The following is a 22,847-nucleotide window of genomic DNA, read 5'->3' as shown; positions in this document are numbered from 1 at the left end:
TTTCAGTCCATATCAATAATGAACCCCTGGAATTACCTACGTGAAATACGACATGGAGATGATCATATGCATGCCTACAAATTCTGCATTAAATACTGTTTCATGTCATAAAAAAGATGGCAACTGTTGAAACCTTTGATATTACTTGTGACAAATTTGAAGCACCTCTACTGATAAAAATAAATAAATATATAAATAATAATACTGTTATCATAATCATGAAATCCCTTTGTTACGCCTAGGAGTACTCAAAATGCAAAGTTTCAAAGAATGCTTGTGGAAATTCCATGTATTTCAATGTGGCTTATATCTTACCAATTTTTGTTTCCTTCACACTGTGTCAATAACAAAGGTTGTATAGTATGATAAAACAGAAGGATGATTATGAATTATGGGTTCATAATGATGATGGAGAAGCAGTTATGTCTCAGAGTACTATTTTGGCACATGTCTGAAAAAGACAGAGGAAAATATTATAAATCTTAGCCAGGACAGATGTTCTTCTACCTGAGATTCAAACCAGGATATCCAAATGGAAATCAGATGTGCTAACGGTATTATTCTGTGGTAATAAATTTCTTCTGCCCAAGACACACCAAACTCTGTGAACCTCAGGGGATACAAGGTGTTGTAACATATAAATGAAAGTGAATCAAATTTACAAATGCTGAGCAAAGCTAATAGCTCCCATTTTCCTTCACAGAAAAAGTTAAATCAGAAAATGGCAAAATAACCTCAAATATTGGATTTTGGGGTTTTTGAGGCAATGACTATGAAGAGTACAGTCTTCTGGGTTGTAACATCATGTAGTTCAAAGAAGGCCCAATGTTTTGAAGGAACATATTATCTCCATCTTAACAGATGAACAGTAACCCATGCAATAAACCCAAAGATGCACGGGACCATCTAAGCCTAGCTAATCTGTCTGCTCTGCTGGTTTCTATTGTGGTTTACTCTTTGCCTGTCAAGTTGAAAGTAATATGTTCCTACACAATATCATGCCATTTCTGAACTACACAGCATTACAGTCCAGAAGAATGTACTCTTCAACAGCCTTATTTGTTTGTAATGTCATCCATTCTCATTTAACACATAAGTTTTCATACAGACAAGCATATAAACTCTCATCATCACCAGGTTCACTAATGTGAGAAAAATCTTTTGTGTGATGATTCTGCAAGGCTTAAAGAATTTTCTCTGCTTGCTGCCTACCTGCCTGCTTGCTCAACTTACTCTTCACTCCTAAGGCTGGGGGCAGAATATTGCTCCATAGCAGTGCTAAACTTCTACCAGACTACATGGCATCAAAGCACAGAAGACATTACTCATCATATAAGCAGCTGTGGGGTCTCAAACTCCATGCTTGACATATTCTTTTCAGGACATCTTTCTATTATACAAAAGTTTTCAATAATTTAAGAGAGGAAGAACACATCTCTTTGGTGAAGACTGGAGGAAATAATCAACACAGGAGTAAAACACTAAATGTGTGGAAATAATAATAGAGAAGGAATCTCAATTAATATGCAAAAACCTTGAGACAGAATAAAACATTAGTTACACAAGTGTTTCTGCAACATTACACAGTTATCTTTGTAGGAGTAAGGTTTGATGATGATGGATGTTTCACAACGTGACAGAAGCCAATAAGCACAGAAAACAGAAAATTCTGTGACGTGAGTTGGTAACTTGATAACCCTCACCTAGTTGCTGACACTGTCATGGCTAATAAAACATGAAGCTACCTATCTGTTCCTGAAACAACTGCAGACAGCTACTTGCATCTTTAATGATGACATTCCACCTGTGGGAGTGACAAAGGCAAGGTGTGTAAGAATGAAGATTATTTCTTTTTCTTTTTTTCACACATTCATGTGGCCATGACCACTTGAAACTCAACACACTACTACTGCGCAGTGATATTCAGCAAACTTCTTAACCCCTGACTGAGAAGCCTTAAGAAATGCAGCCAAGAAAATTCCTGAAGAAAGCAGTCTTCTGGGATGTGGCGCTGTGTAGAAGTTGTGTTAACCGATGTTTTGGAGGAACGTACCGCCTCCATTTTCAGGGTAAAGACAAGAAATTCTCGAGTGAACCACCTTGAGCAGGTGCAACAGACTGAGTTGAGTCGAGTAAACGCAGCTGTATAAGGAAGGGAAGTGAGTGGGGCTACATGGGGAATCAGTAGAGGGGGGAGGGGTGCCAGCAGATAGCAGGCCAGAGCAGGTATAGAGTACGTGTTGNGGGGGGGGGGGCAAGGTTAAATGGAGGGCATTAACCTTGAAGCTCATGGGTTGCGAAGTGAGTCGGGCATGGATGGACCTATGTGGCCTTGTGGATCTGGTGTCAAGTCCCAGGGATTTCTTGAGGGAACAGATGAGTGGCTTCCATGACTTGCTGAGACAAAACCCCACCTCTCTGTTCATATTGTCAGGATGGAGTTCAATCTCAATGTACTCTCTAATGATGTGATCCATATATTGAGTCTTGGTGGCGAGGATGGAGATATTCTGAAGCTGAATGCGCTGTCCCAAATCAGTGCTGTGTTCAGCCACAGCTGACTTGTCTGGATGTTCGAGACGGACGTGCCACTGATGCTCCTTCAACCTCATGTCCACGGAACAGCCTGTGTGCCCAGTATAGACCTTGCCACACTCGCAAGGGATATTGTATACACCCGATGTCCTTAGTCCCAGGTTATCCTTGACAGGCTGGAGGAAACTAGATAATTTCTTTGGAGGCAGGCCCACTGATTTGATGTTGTGCCGGGACAGCACTCTGCTGATACGGTTGAATATAGTCCCAACATAGGGTAGGAAGGCGACTGAATCTGGTTTATCTTCGGGCTGACGGTTGAGAACTCTGTGGATCTGCCATTTGTTGTATCCTTTCTGCCTGAAAACGTCCCCCAGGAGCACCAACTCCACATGTAGACTGTCTTGATCACATAGAGCTCTAGCCCTGTGCACCAATGTGGAAAGTACAACTTGCTTGTTGGTAGGGTGGTGGTGGGACGCAGCGTTAAGTTAGAGGTCTGTATGGGTGGATTTGTGGTACACTCTATGGCCCAGAGAACCATTGGGTCTCCTGTAAATATCTATATCCAGGAAGGGGAGGTGGCCCTCAATTTCGGTCTTCATTGTGAACTGAATGTACCAGTGGATACAGTTTAGGTGGTTCAGGAAGTCCTTAAGCTTGTCAGGCCCATGTGGCCAGATGATGAAAGTGTCATCCATGTAACAAAACCAGCAGCAGGGCTTGTTTGGGGCCAAGTCAAGTGTCCTCCCATCAAAGTCCTCCATATATAAGTTAGCGATGACCAGAGACAGTGGCGAGCCCATCGCCACACCATCCATTTGTTCATAGAACTGGCCACTGAAGTTGAAGTATGAGGTGGTCAGGACATGGCGGAAGAGTCTCAAGATATCTTCTTCGAAATGCTGTCCTAGCAGAGCCATAGTATCCTTTAGAGGTACCCTGGTGAAGAGTGACAATACATCGAAACTGACCAGTCATGGGGATTGACATGGAGAGCACCTAAGGTGTGGACAGATTCCATTGAGTTACTCACGTGGTGTGGACAGTAACTAGTGTTGTTGCTCAGTAGGCCAGCCAAGTGTTTGGCCAAGCAATAGGTAAGACAGCCAACAGTGCTCACAATGGGCCTTAATGGAACAAATCAGCCGTGGCTGAACACAGCATCGATTTGGGACACCGCATGCAGCTTCAGAATACCTCCATCCCCGCCACCAAGACCCGCTATATGGATTGCATCATTAGGGAGGCCATTGAGATTGAACTCCATCCCGACAATGTGAACAGAGAGGTGGGGTTTTGTCTCAGCAAGTCATGGAATCCTCTCATCTGTTCCCTCAAGAAACCTCTGGGACTTGACACCAGATCCACAAGGCCACGTAGGTCCATGCCTGACTCGCTTCGAAACCGAGCTTCAAGGTTAATGCCCTCCGTTTAACCTTGCCTCCTGCCCCTCCCCCCGATACATACTCTATACCTGCTCTGGCCTGCTACCTGCTGGCACCCCTCCCCCTTCTCTACTATTTTCCTATGTAGCCCCACTCACTTCCCTTCCTTCTCTTATACAGCTGTGTTTACTTGACTGGACTCAGTCTGTTGCACTTGCTCAAGCTGGTTCGCTAGAGGATTTCTTGTCTTCTACCCTGAAGATGGAGGCGATACGTTCCTCCGAAACGTCGGTTAACACAATTTCTACACAGTGCCACATCCCAGAAGATTGTTTTCTTCAAAGTCACCACAGTGAAAACCTTAAATCTTACAAGAATATTCCAGTTGTTCTGCTCAAGTTTACAGTTCAGATATAATCTCAAGGGACTTATTACTCCCAAAAATAAGGAAACGCCTTCAAGGTCACTGACTCTGCAGCCCTGATGATAACCTAAAACAGTAACTCACAACAGCTCCATAAGATGAGTGGCACCACAACTTCCAGAGGGAGTAACGATACAGAGACAAAGGGCTAAATTCACTAGACTTTACTGATAGATCACCTGTCTCAAATTTATTCTGTTTACATCCCTGCTGAAAATTAGAACAAATATAATGATTATGCAAACTTTACTGCTGTTTAAGCAATTTGATTTTGGTAACTTGTTTACCACTATAATTAGGTCTGTGAAATCTGATATACTGAGAGGCTATAAGCACATCCTCTAAAATCATATTTACATTTCCTGTGAGCTGAGACATACAAAAATGCTGACAGAACACACATTCTCACGGTCATATTAATGTTTCATATCCAGTTTGACAGATTTTTTATACACTGTTTACTGATGTGGACAGACTTTGTCACAATTTTGCTTTATAAGCCATGGTACACTATCATGATATTAAGTCTGGAGTCTTGGCATGGACATAAAAGAAATTCTTGAGTGCATTTATAAAATGTCTAATATTTTCTCTGTTTCTATATAAGTAAAATGATGTTAATACTTAATGAAACTATTTTTTTAATTAATATAACATTTCTAATCAAAACTTAATGAAAGTAATTTATAGCAAAACATAAAATTGTTGCATCTGTAGTGATTATGAAGGGTAGGAATGATCTTCTGGGTTGTGACACTGTGTAGGTCAGTAGAAGTTCACTGATGTTTATGAGGCATGTATTGCCTCCATCTTCAGGCACTGCTTGTTGCTGGTTTCTTGCTTGACTTGCTCTTCAACCCTGAGGAGGGAAGCAATATGTTCCTCCGAAATGTGTGTGGACTTCTACTGACTACAGTGTTACAAGCCACAAGACTGTGCTCCTCAAACACCAGATCCTCCTAAACCACAACTCTCAAAACAAGTTCTCCTTCTTAGTTTATTTAATGTTTCTCAACTGCATAGGTTATAAATGTCAAATGAGAAGATAATTATGAATGAAGAATTGGGGAGGATACAAAACTTGAGGCTTCGTTTATGGTACCAACCTACAATGTGCCTCAAGAAAGTGAGGAAACCATAAAAAACATCAACTGGAATAGAGACTGAACACAGACCTTGTGAATACAAGGGATAAATACTGTCCACTAACCACAACATTCTGTTTACAAGTTTTATTTCTGACGATCATGTGAAATATTTGAAAATACAGAAATATGTAATATAAGTTGAAAAAACCACTATAGACATTTAGAATGTTGGATCTTTAACATTTACACAGTGGGTATGTTAAGATGATCAAGACCAGAGTATGACCAACTTAGAACCAATATAGATGGGTATACAGGCTTGTTTCTCCTGCTCAGAAAAAAGATGAATGTAAACTGTGATGTTGAAAATGTGTCCATGTACAATACTGTGCAATGAAGGCATGTAACAGTTGTCAATATAAAGATTCACATACTTCTAACCTTGGCAATAGATGGAGGTTAGTAGTCAGCTTCATATTTCAACCATTTTATTCCAAGCAAAAGAACCCCCAGTACTTGTTGGATGAGCCAGTCTTCTATAATTCCCTCAATTTTGGTAATAAAGTAAAGGATACTTCAGAATATTGGCATTCCTTAGTCTAGTTATCAATACTGAAATAACACAAGACCACTGATATCTGAAAAAACCTCTCCAATCATACATTGCTTTAAACTTATTCAAAACAATATCCAATGGGAACAAACACCAAAACACTGGCACCATTTTTAGAACTCTACAACTATCCTAAAGTCACAATCAACAGTAACCTACAATTATTATTATTATTATTATATTAAAAATATCAAAACATAATATGCACTTTCACAATCATTTTTGTGGCAAGAATGACAGACCTCTTTAAAATATTAAGACTATTTTCAAAGTGTGCTACAGTATTAAAATTCCAGTCTGGAGTTTATTTTGTGTTGCTGTTAAGTACTCCATGTATTCCAAGTGCTCAGCATTTCAGATAATTCCTTCAGTCACAATGCACATAACATGACCAAACACATCACCTGACAATTCACTTTCTTATACATTACAGTACTTAAAAAAAATATAAAAAAGAATTGTTTCACCTAAGTTGACAGCCCAAGAAAACTTACCACCATAAAACAAAAGCATACGAGGCGTTAATGCAAAGCATTTGCTGAACAATGGTCATTCTAACATACGAGTATATAATTCAAGTTGGTATACACAACTTTGTTATTACCAGTATGCATAGCATACATCATTTCAAGATATACTTTTTAAATTTTTAATTATGAAATATGACCTCTCAATATAATGAAACACATGTTATGTAAATAGTTTGTTAAGAAGACTAACATTAAAACCGCAACACATTGTGAACAACGAAAACAGCATATGAACAATGGCAAAAACAAATTATGTTCATGAAGTTTCAAAAACATTATGCATGCAACATTGCTTACCACACATCACTTCTTATAAACAATGAAAAAGTCACACAGTTCATGAATGGAAAGTGGAATATTAAGCCTTATGATGTTTTTCTTCCCTTTCACTGAGATCAAGTCAACCATTTTGTACTCTCTAGAATGAACACTACAAAATATAACACATCAGTTCATATCATTAAAGGCACACACTTCCCTTAATTATGTTGTATAAACATAAGGCCAGGATATAAGAACAGATGAAACAAAAACACGCACACTGCTGTTAGAAATTATGGGGCAGAGACAGACTGTGACATATTTTAAAGTTGGTTATTTAACGATACTGTCAGCATCATGAAACAGTGTCAATGAAAGGATGATTAATGAATATGGAGTACTTGACAGACTGAAAACTGGCAGGGAAAATCAAAGTGCCCATAGAAAATGTGCCCTTCATGAAAAAACTGCTATGAAATAAAAGCCAATATATCAGTTCTTGACTCATACTGAAAGTGAAGACAATACTATATTAACAAAATTGTCTTCAATGACTATAAAGGTAAATAAGGTAAAGCTATCCCTGTAACAGGCTGTGAAGACCCATAGGGTTGTGAGATGTTGAGGCTCCCAAATTTTTTCTAGCCAATCGGCTCACAGCTGGTGGTAAGGTTGTCAGCCCTTTACCCCCCCCCAGAAGATTCCTGGTATTCATTTCTGTTAGAAGCTGAGTCAACCCCTGGGCCATAGTGTGGCTGGAAGGATTAGGTAAATTGGGAGAAAAAAAAACACCTCATTCGGACCTGAACCTGTGACCTTCGAGCTTGCAGCATACTACGCTACTGTGTACCACCTTCAATGACTGCATTAAAGCAAAAGGAAAGAAGAAGGTGGAAATAATATAAATAAATTTGCGGGGAGGACAGAAGTTTCCAGAATCACATTCAAATAGGCTACTACTTAAAATATTTAAAGATGTTAACTGTCTCAAGCTAATCATAGATATAGGCAGACAGAAGCAGCACAGTTATGTGAAAAACAAATGAAATGTATATAAGATTTGAGGCTTTCACGGCGGTGACTATGAAGAATGCAGTCTTCTGGGATTTGGCACCGTGTATATGTGGTGTTAACCGACGTTTCGGAGGAACGTATCGCCCCCATCTTCAGGGTTGAAGAAAAAGTATAAGTAAATCTGCAAGCGACAACACCGTGAGACACGATAAAGCAGACTGCTTTATCGTGTCTCACGGTGTTGTCGCTTGCAGATTTACTTATACTTTTTCTTCAACCCTGAAGATGGGGGCGATACGTTCCTCCGAAACGTCGGTTAACACCACATATACACGGTGCCAAATCCCAGAAGACTGCATTCTTCAAATGAAATGTAAGCTAACACTCAAACAAATAATGTTATAATCCTGGCTTCATGTTAGACAAGAGTTCCCTACTCCAAATATTATCATTACTTACTACTTGTTACCTCTTTATAACAAGGAAACATTAAAATACATACACAACAGAGTAATTATAACTACAAAACATTCATATCATAATGACACAAGGAATTATTTACTTGTTAAAAAAACTCACATAACAGCAGCAGGAACAATTACACATCCGTACTTTAAACACTATCAACTGATATATAAAATTGCAGTAGGGCAGACAGTTTAATACAAAGTGCTGGCTGGAAAGCCATTTCATTATTTATTCGGTGGTGTATACAATAATGTTATAATTTATTTAAACTCATTGATCTGTATTTCTGCAAATCCCAGAATCTGTGCTGTATGTACCCAAACACTCAAGACTACTGATTCAAATGCTACTCATACCTGCATTCTTTTGACAATAACCCAATAACCGAGACAATAATTCTTCAAGACTTAGAAAACAGTCCAAAATTCTGTGACTCTGTGATAAACATTTTCACCAAAAAGACTGTCACATGGAACCGAAGCATAATATATAACAACAAAGGGGAGCTCAGCAGTTGCTAACGATTTTTTTCTAGTTTATATTTCCTTCCTCTTTTATTCCTTCAAATTATTAGTCTTCAGCTCAAATTTGGATAACTGGCTTTACAATTTATATACACAACTGCTATAATTGTCGAGATCTTCCTCTGCCTTGGGATTTGTCTAATACGTTTGAAAAAGCCAAAGCTAAAACTTTAGGGACCAAAGTTCTGGGAAGAACTTTCTTAATGCAGACTTCCAGTCCTAAAAATCTTGTTAATATTAGGCCAGGTAACACAATACCATATTAAAATGTATCTTAACTCATAGGTTACAGAACTTAACAAAATTTACCTGCCTAATATAAACTGTGATGTCTTCACTAGGATCCAAGACATCCTACGTGATCCCTCAAATATACAAACTTTTATATCAAACTTCCTGAAAAGAAAATTGTTGCTGAAACCTATAACATATAATGACATGATTCTGTACTGACTTTTTTATATTAGCAATAATACATACACCACTGAACTGTCTGCACTTTTGTTACTCTATCCTGTGGACCCGCAAAGCTTGAATTCATCTCTAATTCCATGCAAGCAACCAGAATTCCCTTCACGAGTAGTTGCTTAAAGTTGGCACCTCTATATGAATTACACAATAAATAGCCTCATATGAACAATACTGTACGAATGGTTATACCACAATATTCATCACTAAACAAAGGATTTATATGCAAATAAGCTCTGTTGTCATGTATGCACTACACTTGCATTATAATTTCTATGAAATATAATTAATAAGTTCAGTATACATGTTTAATTCAAGGATGGGGAAGACAAATGCAACCACCAAAATAAAACTGACCAATTTATGAAGAAAAATTATGTATGAATTTCTTCTAAAATAACAATAGTTATATCAAGTCCTGACATATTTATGATGTATAGGCAAATACAGTCTTTGATCAGGCTTGAGTTAAGTGGCCACTTTCTGAATTTTGCTGATCTGCAAGCAAAGTAATTATTTTATATTAGTATCAAACAATCTGATACAATTAATTCCCAAAACAGATGAACAAACAAAACACTTTTCCGTGAAAGCAATGTCTCAATATATTAAATGAACTGCACACTGGGAAAAAAACACAATTTTCTATACACATAGGAGCTTCTTGTACTACAAGGTGGTTCAAATATGACCGGGACTGATTTTTTTGTAAACAAGCCGCACTTTGCAACAGCTGTGTGACCTTGCGAGAGTGAAGCCACAACCTCCCCCTCCCTCCTGTTAGGGTTAGAATCTGTTCAGTCCTGTCTGGAAGTTGCTAGAGTGATGAGAGATAACAGAAGTTACCGCGGAGTGTGGAACAATACATTGTGATCAAATTTGTTGGAGAAAACGTCCAGTCCACTGAAATTCACCACAGACTCCAATAACAGTATGGGGAAGAGTGTCTCTCACGGACCCGTGTGTTTGAGTGGTATAAGTGCTTCAGAGAGGGCAGAGAGCGCATGGAGAATGAACCGCATGATTGTTGGCCGCGAACATCCATCATCGTGCCGAACATTGATCGTGCAGACGTGCTTATTCATGAGAATGGGCGCATCACTATCAAGGAACTTGGAGTAAGATCCGATCCAAGCGGAAGACAGGTGGAAAGCGGGTAGCCTTCCTTCAAGACAATCCACACCCCCACACGGCCAAAACAACAATGGAAACCCTTTGGAAATTGAAATGGAACCTTCTGACACATCCGCCGTACAGTCCCAATTTGGCCCCAAGTGATTTCTACCTGTTCGGAAGGCTCAAATCAGAATTGCAAGGCATGTGGTTTGTGGACGATGCCGTCATACGCCGCCAACCACAAGTCTTTATTTGGGGGGGCATCAGGATGCTTCCAGAAAGTTGGAAAAAATGTGTTGACTCCGGAGGGGAGTACATTGAAGACTGACATGTGCAAGTAAGTGTTTGGCAATTACGTTGTTTTTTTTTTTAAATCAGTCCCGGTCATATTTGAACCACCTAGTATTAAGATCCAACAAAGGATTCTCTTACACATGTGATGCATATATGCTTAATTCTTTGTCATCCAGTTACTGAAGAACTTTTACAATAGAAGATCTTTAAATTATTATGTGATACCACTCTTATTACAAATGCGTGAACATAATTGATTTTTTTAATTGCATAATGCAGAAAAATCTAGCAACTATTTGTACAGCATGAAGCAAAGAGAGGCAGAGCTAGCAATGTTATGACATTTAAATAAATGATGTTCCCACTTCATACGATGCTTTAAAAGTCCACTGGAATACAAGAACAGCATTTCACTTATGTAACAAGGCAATGAACTTTCATATAACTGTAGATGCTATGAGTATATGGCTACTGTGAGTTTAAACCTGTATAAATTGTATTATAAACATTTATCAGCTAATCTGTACTAATGTTGTAGAAACGCTGTCATACGTCAGTTCAGAACCTGAAAAGGTCAACGTAAGCCCTTGAAATTATTCTCTGAAATATGTTATGGATTATTTTGCTTGGTTTGCCACAGACACTGGAAAGTGATTTTTACGCTGAAATTGCTTGCTATAAGTAAGAACAACACAAGGCATGATTGAGCAAATTAAGATAAAGTGATGATAAATAAGAAAAAAAAATAGTAGAGAATGTCAATGTGCTAACGAGAACAGCAAAGCAGATAACTCCCGTGGCCACATACATGGTATTCTGGTAGGGTAACTGGATATGTGGGCTACAAACTAAGAACTTCAGACCTAATAACACTCGGGCAAAACACATAATCCAGCACTCTGTAAGTTAATGTCGAAAAGGATATTCACTTACGCTATGATAATGCCGTGTTCTTACTATTCATTTTACGTTTCTTGAAAAATGTGCATGCAAATATTCAACTTTTGTTTGTCATACAAATCCTGTGTTCATTCATTATGAACCAATGATCCTGAACCTTCATCTTTCATTCACAGTTCATTCTCATAAATATACAACATAAACCAATCACAAAGACTTAATTCCAAGAATTAAACTCATTCTATATTTGGTAACTTTATACTGGTTTCAAACTACAAGTATGCCATGGCTTCAGACTAAAATTTACCATCCACTGAACTCTGTGTGTATGATATTACTTTCTACATGTCCCTAATGTGGAAGAGAACTGGCATTACTGTGTCGGTAGGAGAAATTTACAACTCATTCTTCCAAACTGAGATCTGCTGCTACATACTCCAAATTTATAACATAAGAACCAGAAAGCAGAATCATGCAGTTCAGTATAAACTAATAAAATCAACTGCAGATGCGTCAAAAATAACAAATGTATTACTGCACATTTTTATGCAATCTCAGGAGACGGTACAAGAAATGAATGCATACTGGGAAGGTTGTGAACAATCATCCATGTTTGTTTACTATCTAAAGTTACAGAAAGGATTCTGGTGAAATTGCACACTGTCTATACCAAAACTTGCCACATGAATGTCACCAGACTGAAATTAGTTTAATATAAGCCTTACTTTACATGATGCTCAAACTGAATTGTGTTACGTGTGTCACAAATGGCCTAACATTTTTATATAATGTATAATTAATGAAAGAACACATAAAAACTATTCTCTCTCCACTATTGGTTAGCTTTTTCAATAATATAATTTATGGCTTTATGTAATAGCAGCAGTGGTTTGTGTTAAAAATTTACTTAATAATGCTGTCAATATTGAGACTACATAGTGCTAACTGTAGAATGATTAACGAAACGGAGCAGTTGGTTGAAACAGAACTGGCAGGGAGAAACTGAACTACTCTGAGAAATCTTTCCCCCCACCTTGCCACTTTGTTCACCACAAATCCCACATAATGTAAACTGGGATGCCATGATGGAAGGCCAGCTGCTAATCACCTGAGCTATGACACAGATCTCTGCACTGCCGATCAATTCTATCAGCAATAAATTATATGGTAAACACAAATGAACAGATACAAAATCGCCAACGCTTCTGAGTCGCACTCCTACCTGATGATGACTATTGCTGACTTGTGACAGTAAAATAAGCATTTTGCAGTACTGGACTGCTTTGTAGTAATGGTGGAACTTGCTTGAAGAATCCTGCAGGCATCCTAACCACACCATCCTAATTACAGAATTTGTCTTGATGAAGAGATAACCACTACGAAAAATTCCGGTCATGAAGACAGACACTCACTGAGGACTCAAATGATATGAATAGGTTTATACATTTTTTCAAGACTGAATAATGTGATTAATATTTGGCCATCATTATATCCAAACTGGCCATGTTTCCACCAACCTGTCCCAGTACATACTGTGGCTCTTTTCATTAAGAGTAAAGTAGGCAGAGTATGAAGATGATTATCACCTCTGCCCCACGTGTCTCCAGGATATGCCTGATTTCCTTCTGAAATTGCTCATTATTACCAATTATCAATTTTGGACTATGCAAATCAAGGGTTTTCCACTGTCATTAGTGGGTGAATGCTCTTCGCAAAATCAATTTAACTTCATCAGAACTTCCAACAGAATGAACTGTAAATCAATATTACATAACTTAAGGTTCTGAACCAATGGTCTCACACACTCTTAAAGTAATGTTAAGGAACACTGTATAACACAGTTTAATTTTTTCTGTATTGAACTAAATGTTAAGTAATCATAAACATAAATTTCAATCAAAACAAGACAGACACCTCAGTTTATGAACCAAATTCCAGCAACCTATGAAAGAAGGTTAGGATATCTATTGTGAGACAAAGTAAATTAACTTCTTACGTGAATGTTTCTGTTCAAGTGGCTACTTTTTAAGTGCACTTGAAAAACTGAATCAACAAGTATGTGGTAAAAAGTTACAAACCACACTAAGACATACAACAATCTGCAATATATTTTCATTAGTATAATGCCCATTCAGAATTCAATGGAGTCTCTTCATTTATTACTGTTTACAGACAACTTTAATTCTAATGTTAAGCTTTAACTCCCAATACAAAGGTCAGTGAACAATAATACGTTCATATTAAGGATCTCAGGATATCCCACCACCTGACTATGACTTGTTTAGCTTCTTGAGGAAAATAATTTCCTTCATATCTTCATTATCTCCTTTTCTTTTATCTCTCCTGTATCTTTATCTCTATCCTTCCTTTCTTAACCCATTTATTTGTCCTTCCTATTGCCATTCCTCTCCCATTTTACTTTAAAAACTGTTTAGGTAAACACCATTCAAATTCTTTTACAATTATGGAAGCTGAAAAAGGAAGCCTGCACTGGGGCCATACGACAATCAATTCCATTTATGAGATACTGAGAAAAAACATCCCCATTGTCTGTGTCCTCTGCAAACACAAAACAAGATCACTAACATACATCAAGCTGGGTTTCATCATCATCATCATCATCAGTAATCTGTCAGACGACAGGCCCGCAGTCTCTTCCAAAACAATTCCTCCACTTAATGCGATCTAGAGCTTTCTCCTTCAAATGACAAGATCCTCTTCTGTCCCCAAGGTTGGGTTTCATATACAATATTAAAGAATATTTGAACTTTTGCACTAACACAGATTCTGAAAGTGAAGACGTGTATTCAGTTTTGGGTTCTTGTGTCAGCAATGTGCAAAAACTATGACAATTTTAATTCTGATTATGAAGAACACAAAATTTTAAAAATATGCCACATAAAATGCAAAACAATTATTCACTTTACTTTTGTAATGCACAACCTCTTCCAAGGAATCTCCCCTGGTTACAATTTCTTTTCAGCACAGATAAAGAAAATGGGAGGGGGGGGGATATGGTATTCGTCTGGATACACTCTATTTGGAAGAGACGGGATATAACAATGTGGCAATACTTTCAAACAGGGACTAAAATTTGTAACACATATGGTAATGTTTGCTTCAGTCTCTGAGCGCCATATTTTATTAAAATGAGCCTGAACTTCAACCTTAATCATGTTTCTTCCTATGTTTTCTATGTACATTCCATACAAATGTAGGGGTAGTAACTAATGAGAAGCTAGACTACATTTTTTAACCAATGTATGGGTTTAAATTATTTCCTAACATAAACAATTACAATCACAGAATAAAATCATGGATGTCAAAAATATAAGAGCAATGAATCTATCCTACCCTCAAACAAATTTATCTTAGAATAATTTATGCAGTACAAGAAACGGAAATGGTTATATATCTTTATGATATCTGAAATCATCTGTTCCTCCCTTGTATCCATGAGCATATACAGTACAGCACTGTAAGAAAGATATAATCAAACAATGTTTATGACCTAAAATTCAACGTGGAAGACTGGAATTTGGATAGAGTAACCTTAAAATACTGTGATATGACACCTAAAAGTCAGAATCTTGGCACTGGAGAGATAACGTATAGGTGTCCATTGCTAGGTAATATAAAGCATCACTAATAGCCATGTATGCGCACTACCACCAATCCCTGCCACTGATGAACATGCACAATAGTTCAGGAACTGTTAGGGGCAGTGCACTCTAATAGGTCCACAATAAAGCAATATACAGACAGCCTGCAAGGAACGATGCAAGAGCAATATAATGGATTATGAACTGATGATGCATACTTGTAAACTGTGTTATTATTTGTAAATAAGACTCAGTGTTCCATAAATTAAATCATCAATCTGAGCCCTGTGTTAGTCAAATAACATATAACAGCTGGGATCCAATTTTGGCTTTCTACAATACCTTAAAATCATATTTACTGAACTGATGAAGTCAGCCATGCAGAAAACACTACAGTCTCTATATGATGAGGTTTAATATGAATAGAGTACATGAAGCCAGTCAGTTCATTTTGCTACAGGAACAATGTTTGAGTACTTGCAATACTAATTTATTCTGCAGTGATAAGGATGAAAGCCATTTGTACAGACTGCACAATATGCCAACAAAACATATGTGGCGATTTTAAACAACTGTGGAATCTTTCTCAGAGTCTGTGTGCCATAGACACACTGAATATGAGAATGATACTTATTCCTTACATTCTACTGTAGAGCAAGAGGTTTGCTTCAAATAGTACTACAGTGGTCATGATGTCCTATACTTGCAGTCCACAGCAACATTACTTTTATCAGTGAAATTTATAAGTATCTGAATTTTTTCCATTCTTTTAACTGAAATTTTGAAGAAGAAATCATAAAAGTGTGGTCTTCTGGACTACAGCACCATTAATTCAGAAAGAGCCTAATGTTCCTCTGCAATGTTGGGCTTTCTCTGAACTACATGGCATTACAATCCAGAAGATAGTACCTGTCACAGCTGCTGCTGTGAGAACCTCAGAAATATCATAAGAAATCACATTTGCTTCAAAGTTCAAACAGAAACTATGTGATATGGTTAAACCAAATGAAGTTAATGCATCACATATATACATGTAATTAGCATTTAACATCAATTGAATGTCTGTGTCTGCCAGTAGATGTTTAAGGTAATATTTATATATATTATTATATAAGAAGAATACTACATATTTCCAGATACTTTATGCTCTTTCTTCTTTCTTGCAAGCACACATATGCACATATGAAGCACAGAAGAGACACTAAAGTCAGAGCTCTACAGTGTACTTTGCAGGTTGGAAAATAAAACAAATTTCACAGAGAATTTACAATTATACCAATATTATGTTGGTATGATGAATTAACTGCTCTTACAAACCCTCAGAAAACCATCAAAATTTACAATTCCCATTTTCTTTTAAATATACTGGGAGATAAGGGTTAAGACAAATTACAAATTAACAATAATGTATGTCAATTACATACTTCAATAATTCAAATTGTCACAAATAACCTCATATTTTAAAACTTTTACAATCACAAAGAAATGTTTCATAAAAAAATTATCTGCAGCTATGCTTGGGATTCATCATTATATTACAGTTTATGTGCCCACTTACATTCTTCAGCGGGTACTGTCATATGGAAAATCAAATACACTTCACGTGTTTGCCACTTTATTTTACATACAACATAAAAATTATGTAACCACTGGCTCCATCTACAAAGCAGTGTGGATCTCAGAGTCTCTCATGGAAGTCAGGTGGTGTCAAAAACCTTCGTTCATTTAAAGCACTTATGGTTCATTTAACAACAATGTCAGCAGCTTAGAGTACACTGTCAGGTGGTACGATTAGTGAATAAGGAATTCAAAAAGGCATGGAAGGAAGCACACAAGGCTTAACTTGAGATACTACCCTGGCACTTGCCTAGAGGGCCTGAGGAAAATTATAAACTATCTCAGTCAGGACAGTTGGTCTCCTGGCTGAGGTTCAAACTGGGAATCACTAAAATACAAGCCCAAAACCTATGAACATTGGAGGGACTCCAACAGAATGTCATATGTATGAGAATCAAGACATTTGGGCATTTGGCTCAGAAATTATTATGGGTGGGGTAAATAGAACATTAAGGAACACATACATGTATACTACAAGTCTCGCTTTACTTAAAAAAATAAGGAAAGCAGTGACAATGGCTGGGAAGTGACCCAGACACAAACATGTACATGAGACACAACAAAGACATTAGAATGAAATAACCAGAGACTGGAAAAGGAACATTATTTTCTTTGCACATTAATCTATTGTAAATTTAGTTGTTAATGTAATACAGATGTTATTGAAATTATTTGATATTTTGTATAAAATATACCTTCCACTGCTACCTACAACAATATCCAGTCCTTTGTGATATGAAATAAACTTTCAGCATTTACAGAAACTTACTGGCTCCATATCCAGATACCAGGATCCTTTGAAATGACAGAAATTTCTTCCAATATAACACGTCAATGACATGCTACAAATTGTTCAAGGTATGTGAAGTAAAAGTCAACTACTTTTTCTATGAAGTCGTTCATACTTACATATTATAGAGATTTGCATGAATTATGGCTCACTAGCAATGGGTATAAGCAGACAGATAACTGGAGAACGACAAAAGAAGCATTGACATTATATAGCATATAGGTATAGGATGTAGTAACTCTGGTCTTTTTTAAGGAACTACCTCACAACTATGCTGGATTAGAGGTTTTCACAGTGATTATGAAGAGTACTCTATTCTGGAATACTGCACCATGTAGTCCAGTAGAAGTTCACTAAGCTTCCTTGTAAAATATACCACCTCCACCTTAAGATCAAAAAGTAAATCAAGCAAGTAACCAGCAGGAAACTGAGCTGCCTACTTCTTGTTGGTAGCATGCTTGGCTTACTCTTCAATCAATGGACAGAGGCAGCATAGTTCTCTGAAGTGTCAGCCAACCTCAACCAGATACAGCATCACATCCCAGATAACAGTTGTCTTCATATCCCTGCTGTGTGCTGCAGAAATTAAAGACAACTGCAACAAAAGCTACCAGTCAGAATCAGACAAAAGATAATAATCTGGTCTCATAGTTATGGTGTTTTAGCAGAAAATACTAATACTACTACTACTACTACAACCACCAGCACCACCACCACCACTGCCACTGCTGCCACCATTACTGATACCATTCCAGCATTCACTTGCAGGAACTGAGTCATGATGATTTGTAGTTTTTAACTATGAATTTAGCAGTGTGTGTACCTTCTGAACATAAAGCATGATATCCAACACAATAATATAATGTGTCATGTTAAGATGTAGATGAAATACATTATTTTATTATTTTTCAGCTCTGTATACTGTATACAATAAACTACCACACAACTGGTGACCCCTTCTTTCCTGTTACAAATCTCATTTGCCAAGTATACCCTTATTTCCTCTGTAAGCTCTTAAATCACAGCCAATTCACAGTTTACACAGGGGAGAGATGGGAAAACATGGTAAATACAAAACGAATTTTAATTTGGTACAAAAATCTTCATTTGCAGAACATGAGAAAACCAACGTTAATTCAGTAGTTTAATATTCATATGTTACAATAATAAATAACTTTAAATCAGGTTAATGCAGTACCCATGGCATAAAAAGTGCACTTGCACTTAGTATCAGGCTGGTGCTATGAATTATTTCACTTTTCTCTGATTATATGTGTCCCTTGACCAATATTCACCTGTGGATATTTATGAATTTCAATTATTCTGTCCTTGATTTCATTTCAATTTATTCAGCTCTCTGACACCCGCTTATTGTATCGCTAGTGGGATGTAACAAGGAACCTGCTGATAAATCACATGTATGAGTCAATGTATTATGCTGTCCAATGATAAATGCCTCACCTTCTTTCATAAGCACTGATAATGTAAATTAAAATCACCTGACTGTCATTGTCCTTAACTGACTTAATATCACTGTACGATTTTCTACTGTAGGTACAAAGTAAGGCAAAACTAATTCAATGAATAAAATAATTAAATTATTAAAAATTACTTTCTTAATTGATACTTCACTTGTACTATAGTAACTGAGATTTCAGTATAGTTATGATGCATCCATAATGATTTTCAGTAAAACATATTTGATGTTACCGAGATGCTTGTGGACTCAGGAATCCTCCAAAATCATAACACTTAACACAACTGTGGCAGAAATTCACCATTAAACACATGAGTCTGTGGTTGAGGAGACCATGTGCAGAAAATGGAAATGAGATTTTCTGCTTGTTAAACAGTTCCTCTGTTCACAACGAAACAGACAAGTAATGCAGACCACCACACACGCTTATAGCACACAATTACACATAACAACATTGATACATGAAGAAATCCAAATTAAATTTTAGGCGTTTTATGATGGACTGAATTAAAAGCATAGACACAAAATTCAGTTAATCTGCATACAAAATGCACACATAAGTTTAAGGCCTAAGAATAAAGACAGCTTTGACAGATGACAGAAATTACAGTACTATACATTTCACAGTATCTAAACCTGTTGGTATGAAAGAAGTGAAGACTGGATACGATACCAATTATAAAGAAAAATATTCAATTAATTTTTAATATTTGTGTCCAAAAATATGTATGTCTTTCTCTCTCTATACATGTATATATGCAGGAGCACTTAAAATTTAACACACACATGCACACACTTTCTCTTCATAAAAAATAAAATAAGGAATTCACTTTTTTATGTTCCAAACTAAAAGGATACAGCTAGGCACACATGCGGTAGCATTGTACATCAGCCTTGCTGCAGGCGAGCGAGTGAGGAGGACCCAACGTCATGCCAGATGATGGATGTGTTAGTAGTAGCCAAGCACCAGGATAGTGCGTCCCGCTGCACTGGGCGGGCACAGACAAGGAGGTAGAGGGTGGAGGAATGTCACAGGTAGGTAGATTCACCTGCAAGACACAATCACAAAGCAGGAAAAACAAAAATATAAGTAGCCATTATGAAGAAATTAAAACAGAAACGCAATAACAATAATTTCACTTTAAGAAATAATGAGGTTTCCTGATGTGATACACAAATGGCATATTCTTGCCCATAAATAACTCATGGTCTTCCAACTGAAATTGACAAAGCATTAAAAGAAGGGATACTGGAATAAGAATGCTTCCTCCTCAAAGTTCTCATCCTTGGATTTATGAGACGTAACTGAAATTTCAATAACCTGAAAATTATTCTTATTTTCAATGATTATTTTCTCCATCCATAGTATCCTCAGCATATTAAACTATTACATTTTGGATAGTCTCTTTGATGTAAAGTAACATATATTAACATTCTTGTGATTCACGTAGCCTCAAAATATGTATCAATCATGAGACCGCACACAGAAAACTCCAAAAAGCCCTGTCTTACTAACTTAAAATAGTGTTTGTCTTTTGTCCACAGTGGAATATGCTGCAGTCATTGAAATAAGCTTACTATCACACTGTTCAACTCACATCCAAAAAACTCACTTGCAAGGTATCTAAAGGTACTCCAACAACATAGCAGTTTAAGGTTCCTAAGAGGCATTAAGTATGCAGTTGGAATTGTAATAGAAGAAATAATAATATGCTTCGCCATTTTATCTTATATGATTTAAATTTTCTTTTGAGGATTTACAAATGAAACTTTGGACGATACTAATAAGCAACAGATCTTGCAAATCAATATGACATACAGGCCAGAGACCCATTTCAGAAATTTATAAAAACAAACTGTCTACAAATGAGGTAAATATGCAGGCAACTGTAATAAAGACATCAGTAATAATACCAAAACAAAGCATCCTTTTACAACCTGAGTATCCCTGATGTAAAACTGGAACTTGTGACTCTTAATATTTGCAAACCAAGAATATGTCAAGTATGTCAAGTGTGGTGGTCAGTATTTGTGCAAATACATTGCAGACATGAAAAACAACAAGCCATTCAGACTGATATATTGGGTTTCTGGACTTTATCCATCGTCCTGGTTTTTAAGATAACAAATAAAAACCAGGACGATGGATAAAGTCCAGAAATCCAATATATCAGTGTGTTATACACCATTGTGAGAATCCTATAGTAACTACAAGCCATTCAGAGTTCTAGCATATTAAATATTACTTGTTCTTAGGTTTTTACAGCCAGTGACTATGTGTAACTTTGTATTTCAAAGCTTAGTTGTGTCACATGTTGTAGATGTTCCACTGTTTTGGTGTACATTGCAGTCATCAGCAACAGAATGAATGAAACAGGAGGAAATGCAGTGGTAGTAGGGTTGGGGGTGTTCAGTGTGGTGGTACCGAATGCAAAAGGCCAACGAGGTTAAGGATAGGGGCTGGATAACAGATGCAGCTAGACTTTGTTCTGTTTGTATTCACCTTCACAGTTAAAGTTGTAGGGGTGTTTGATTATTTTGGTGGTTTCCCCAATGATGTGGGGAGAGTAAATGGAAGTCTCATGAACATCCATATCATTATGGAAAATACTGGAATTGTCAACTACACCCAGAACTTTCAACTGTGAAGATGGACAACAACTACCCCCAGTCCAAGTATATGACCTGTATATTAGTTCATTTCCCATGTGTCTGACATTCACCACGAAGATGGTGACAGAAATGTATGCCAAACTACCAGAACATCTTCAACATACAGGGTGGCTATAAACTAAAGCTATACAATATTAGATATTACCTTTCATGTTAAGAGAGTAAAGCAAAATCAAGTTTGGGAGCTCTGAAAATTTCCATTATTTCCTTGTAACTGAAGACACATGAAAATATTGCTTTAGAAATGTATGTACAAAATGTACACATAAAGAAAATTATAACACACAAGTGTGCACATGCGCTAACAAATATCATTTGGTGAAGAAGTTATTTCCTGAAGGGCCATTCTCAGATTTTGAACAGTTAGCTAATACTGTAATCATTAGGGCCCGGATTTTTATGACCTAAAAACTATAAATATATGCATGCACTTATGACCCAAAATTATGTCAAATATGACCTAAAAAGTGTAAAATATGACCTTAAATATTAAATGGGACATAAAATTTCCCAATTTTAATTACAACTTTTACTAGAGTTTAAGAATAAAGATGATGAATATATGATAGTAGGTCCTACTTACCAAATTAACACTATTATGTCTCTGAAGGAAAGAAAACAGATGGAATTTCGACATTTCGTACTGGATTAAACCATTCATTGTTTTCTTTTTAACACTGATATTTGCGTTAATATTTTAGACAAATACTGGTGCACATGGTATGGACACTAACTTAACTCTGTTATCTAAAAATACCATTTAAAAGAACACAAGCTATTCACGTCTCAATTTTCACTGAGTTATTCACGTCTCAATTTTCACTGTTACAATTGCAATTTATAACTACATGCATTTTCAAATTTTCAAATTTGAAAGATCGCCGATTATCACTAAGGATAGTTTTGTATTTGGAAAAACTTTGTTCCACATCACATGATGTGACAGGAGCATATTTGAAGAATGTCAAGTCGTTTGGTGACAGTTCTGTATCATCTTCGAATGTTGCTAGTTTACCAGAAAGTATATCTGCAATCTTGCATAATGTTGAATAACCAGCATTCCGA

The 22,847-nt window shown here is 36.8% G+C and overlaps 1 protein-coding gene across 3 annotated transcripts in view; it reads right to left on the bottom strand.

The window, feature by feature from the left end:
- Positions 1 to 22,847, bottom strand: part of LOC111871175 (phosphatidylinositol 3,4,5-trisphosphate 3-phosphatase and dual-specificity protein phosphatase PTEN) — a 73,105-nt gene that overhangs the window by 4,831 nt on the left and 45,427 nt on the right. For 2 of the 3 annotated variants that reach the window (XR_004513741.1, XM_023864075.2), the window contains one exon: positions 10,766 to 20,158. The exons of the other annotated variant lie outside the window; for it this stretch is intronic. Coding sequence is in view for 1 of the 2 variants with exons in the window: in XM_023864075.2 (XP_023719843.1) it covers positions 20,139 to 20,158 (20 nt within the window). In the remaining variant the exon portion in view is untranslated. Of the gene's footprint in view, positions 1 to 10,765; positions 20,159 to 22,847 lie in introns of those variants that run through there. 3 annotated transcript variants of the gene reach the window in all.

This window comes from Cryptotermes secundus, unplaced genomic scaffold (assembly GCF_002891405.2).
Source record: "Cryptotermes secundus unplaced genomic scaffold, Csec_1.0 scaffold419, whole genome shotgun sequence".
NCBI classification, from domain to species: domain Eukaryota; kingdom Metazoa; phylum Arthropoda; class Insecta; order Blattodea; family Kalotermitidae; genus Cryptotermes; species Cryptotermes secundus.
This window is presented reverse-complemented; position numbering and strand designations above follow the sequence as displayed.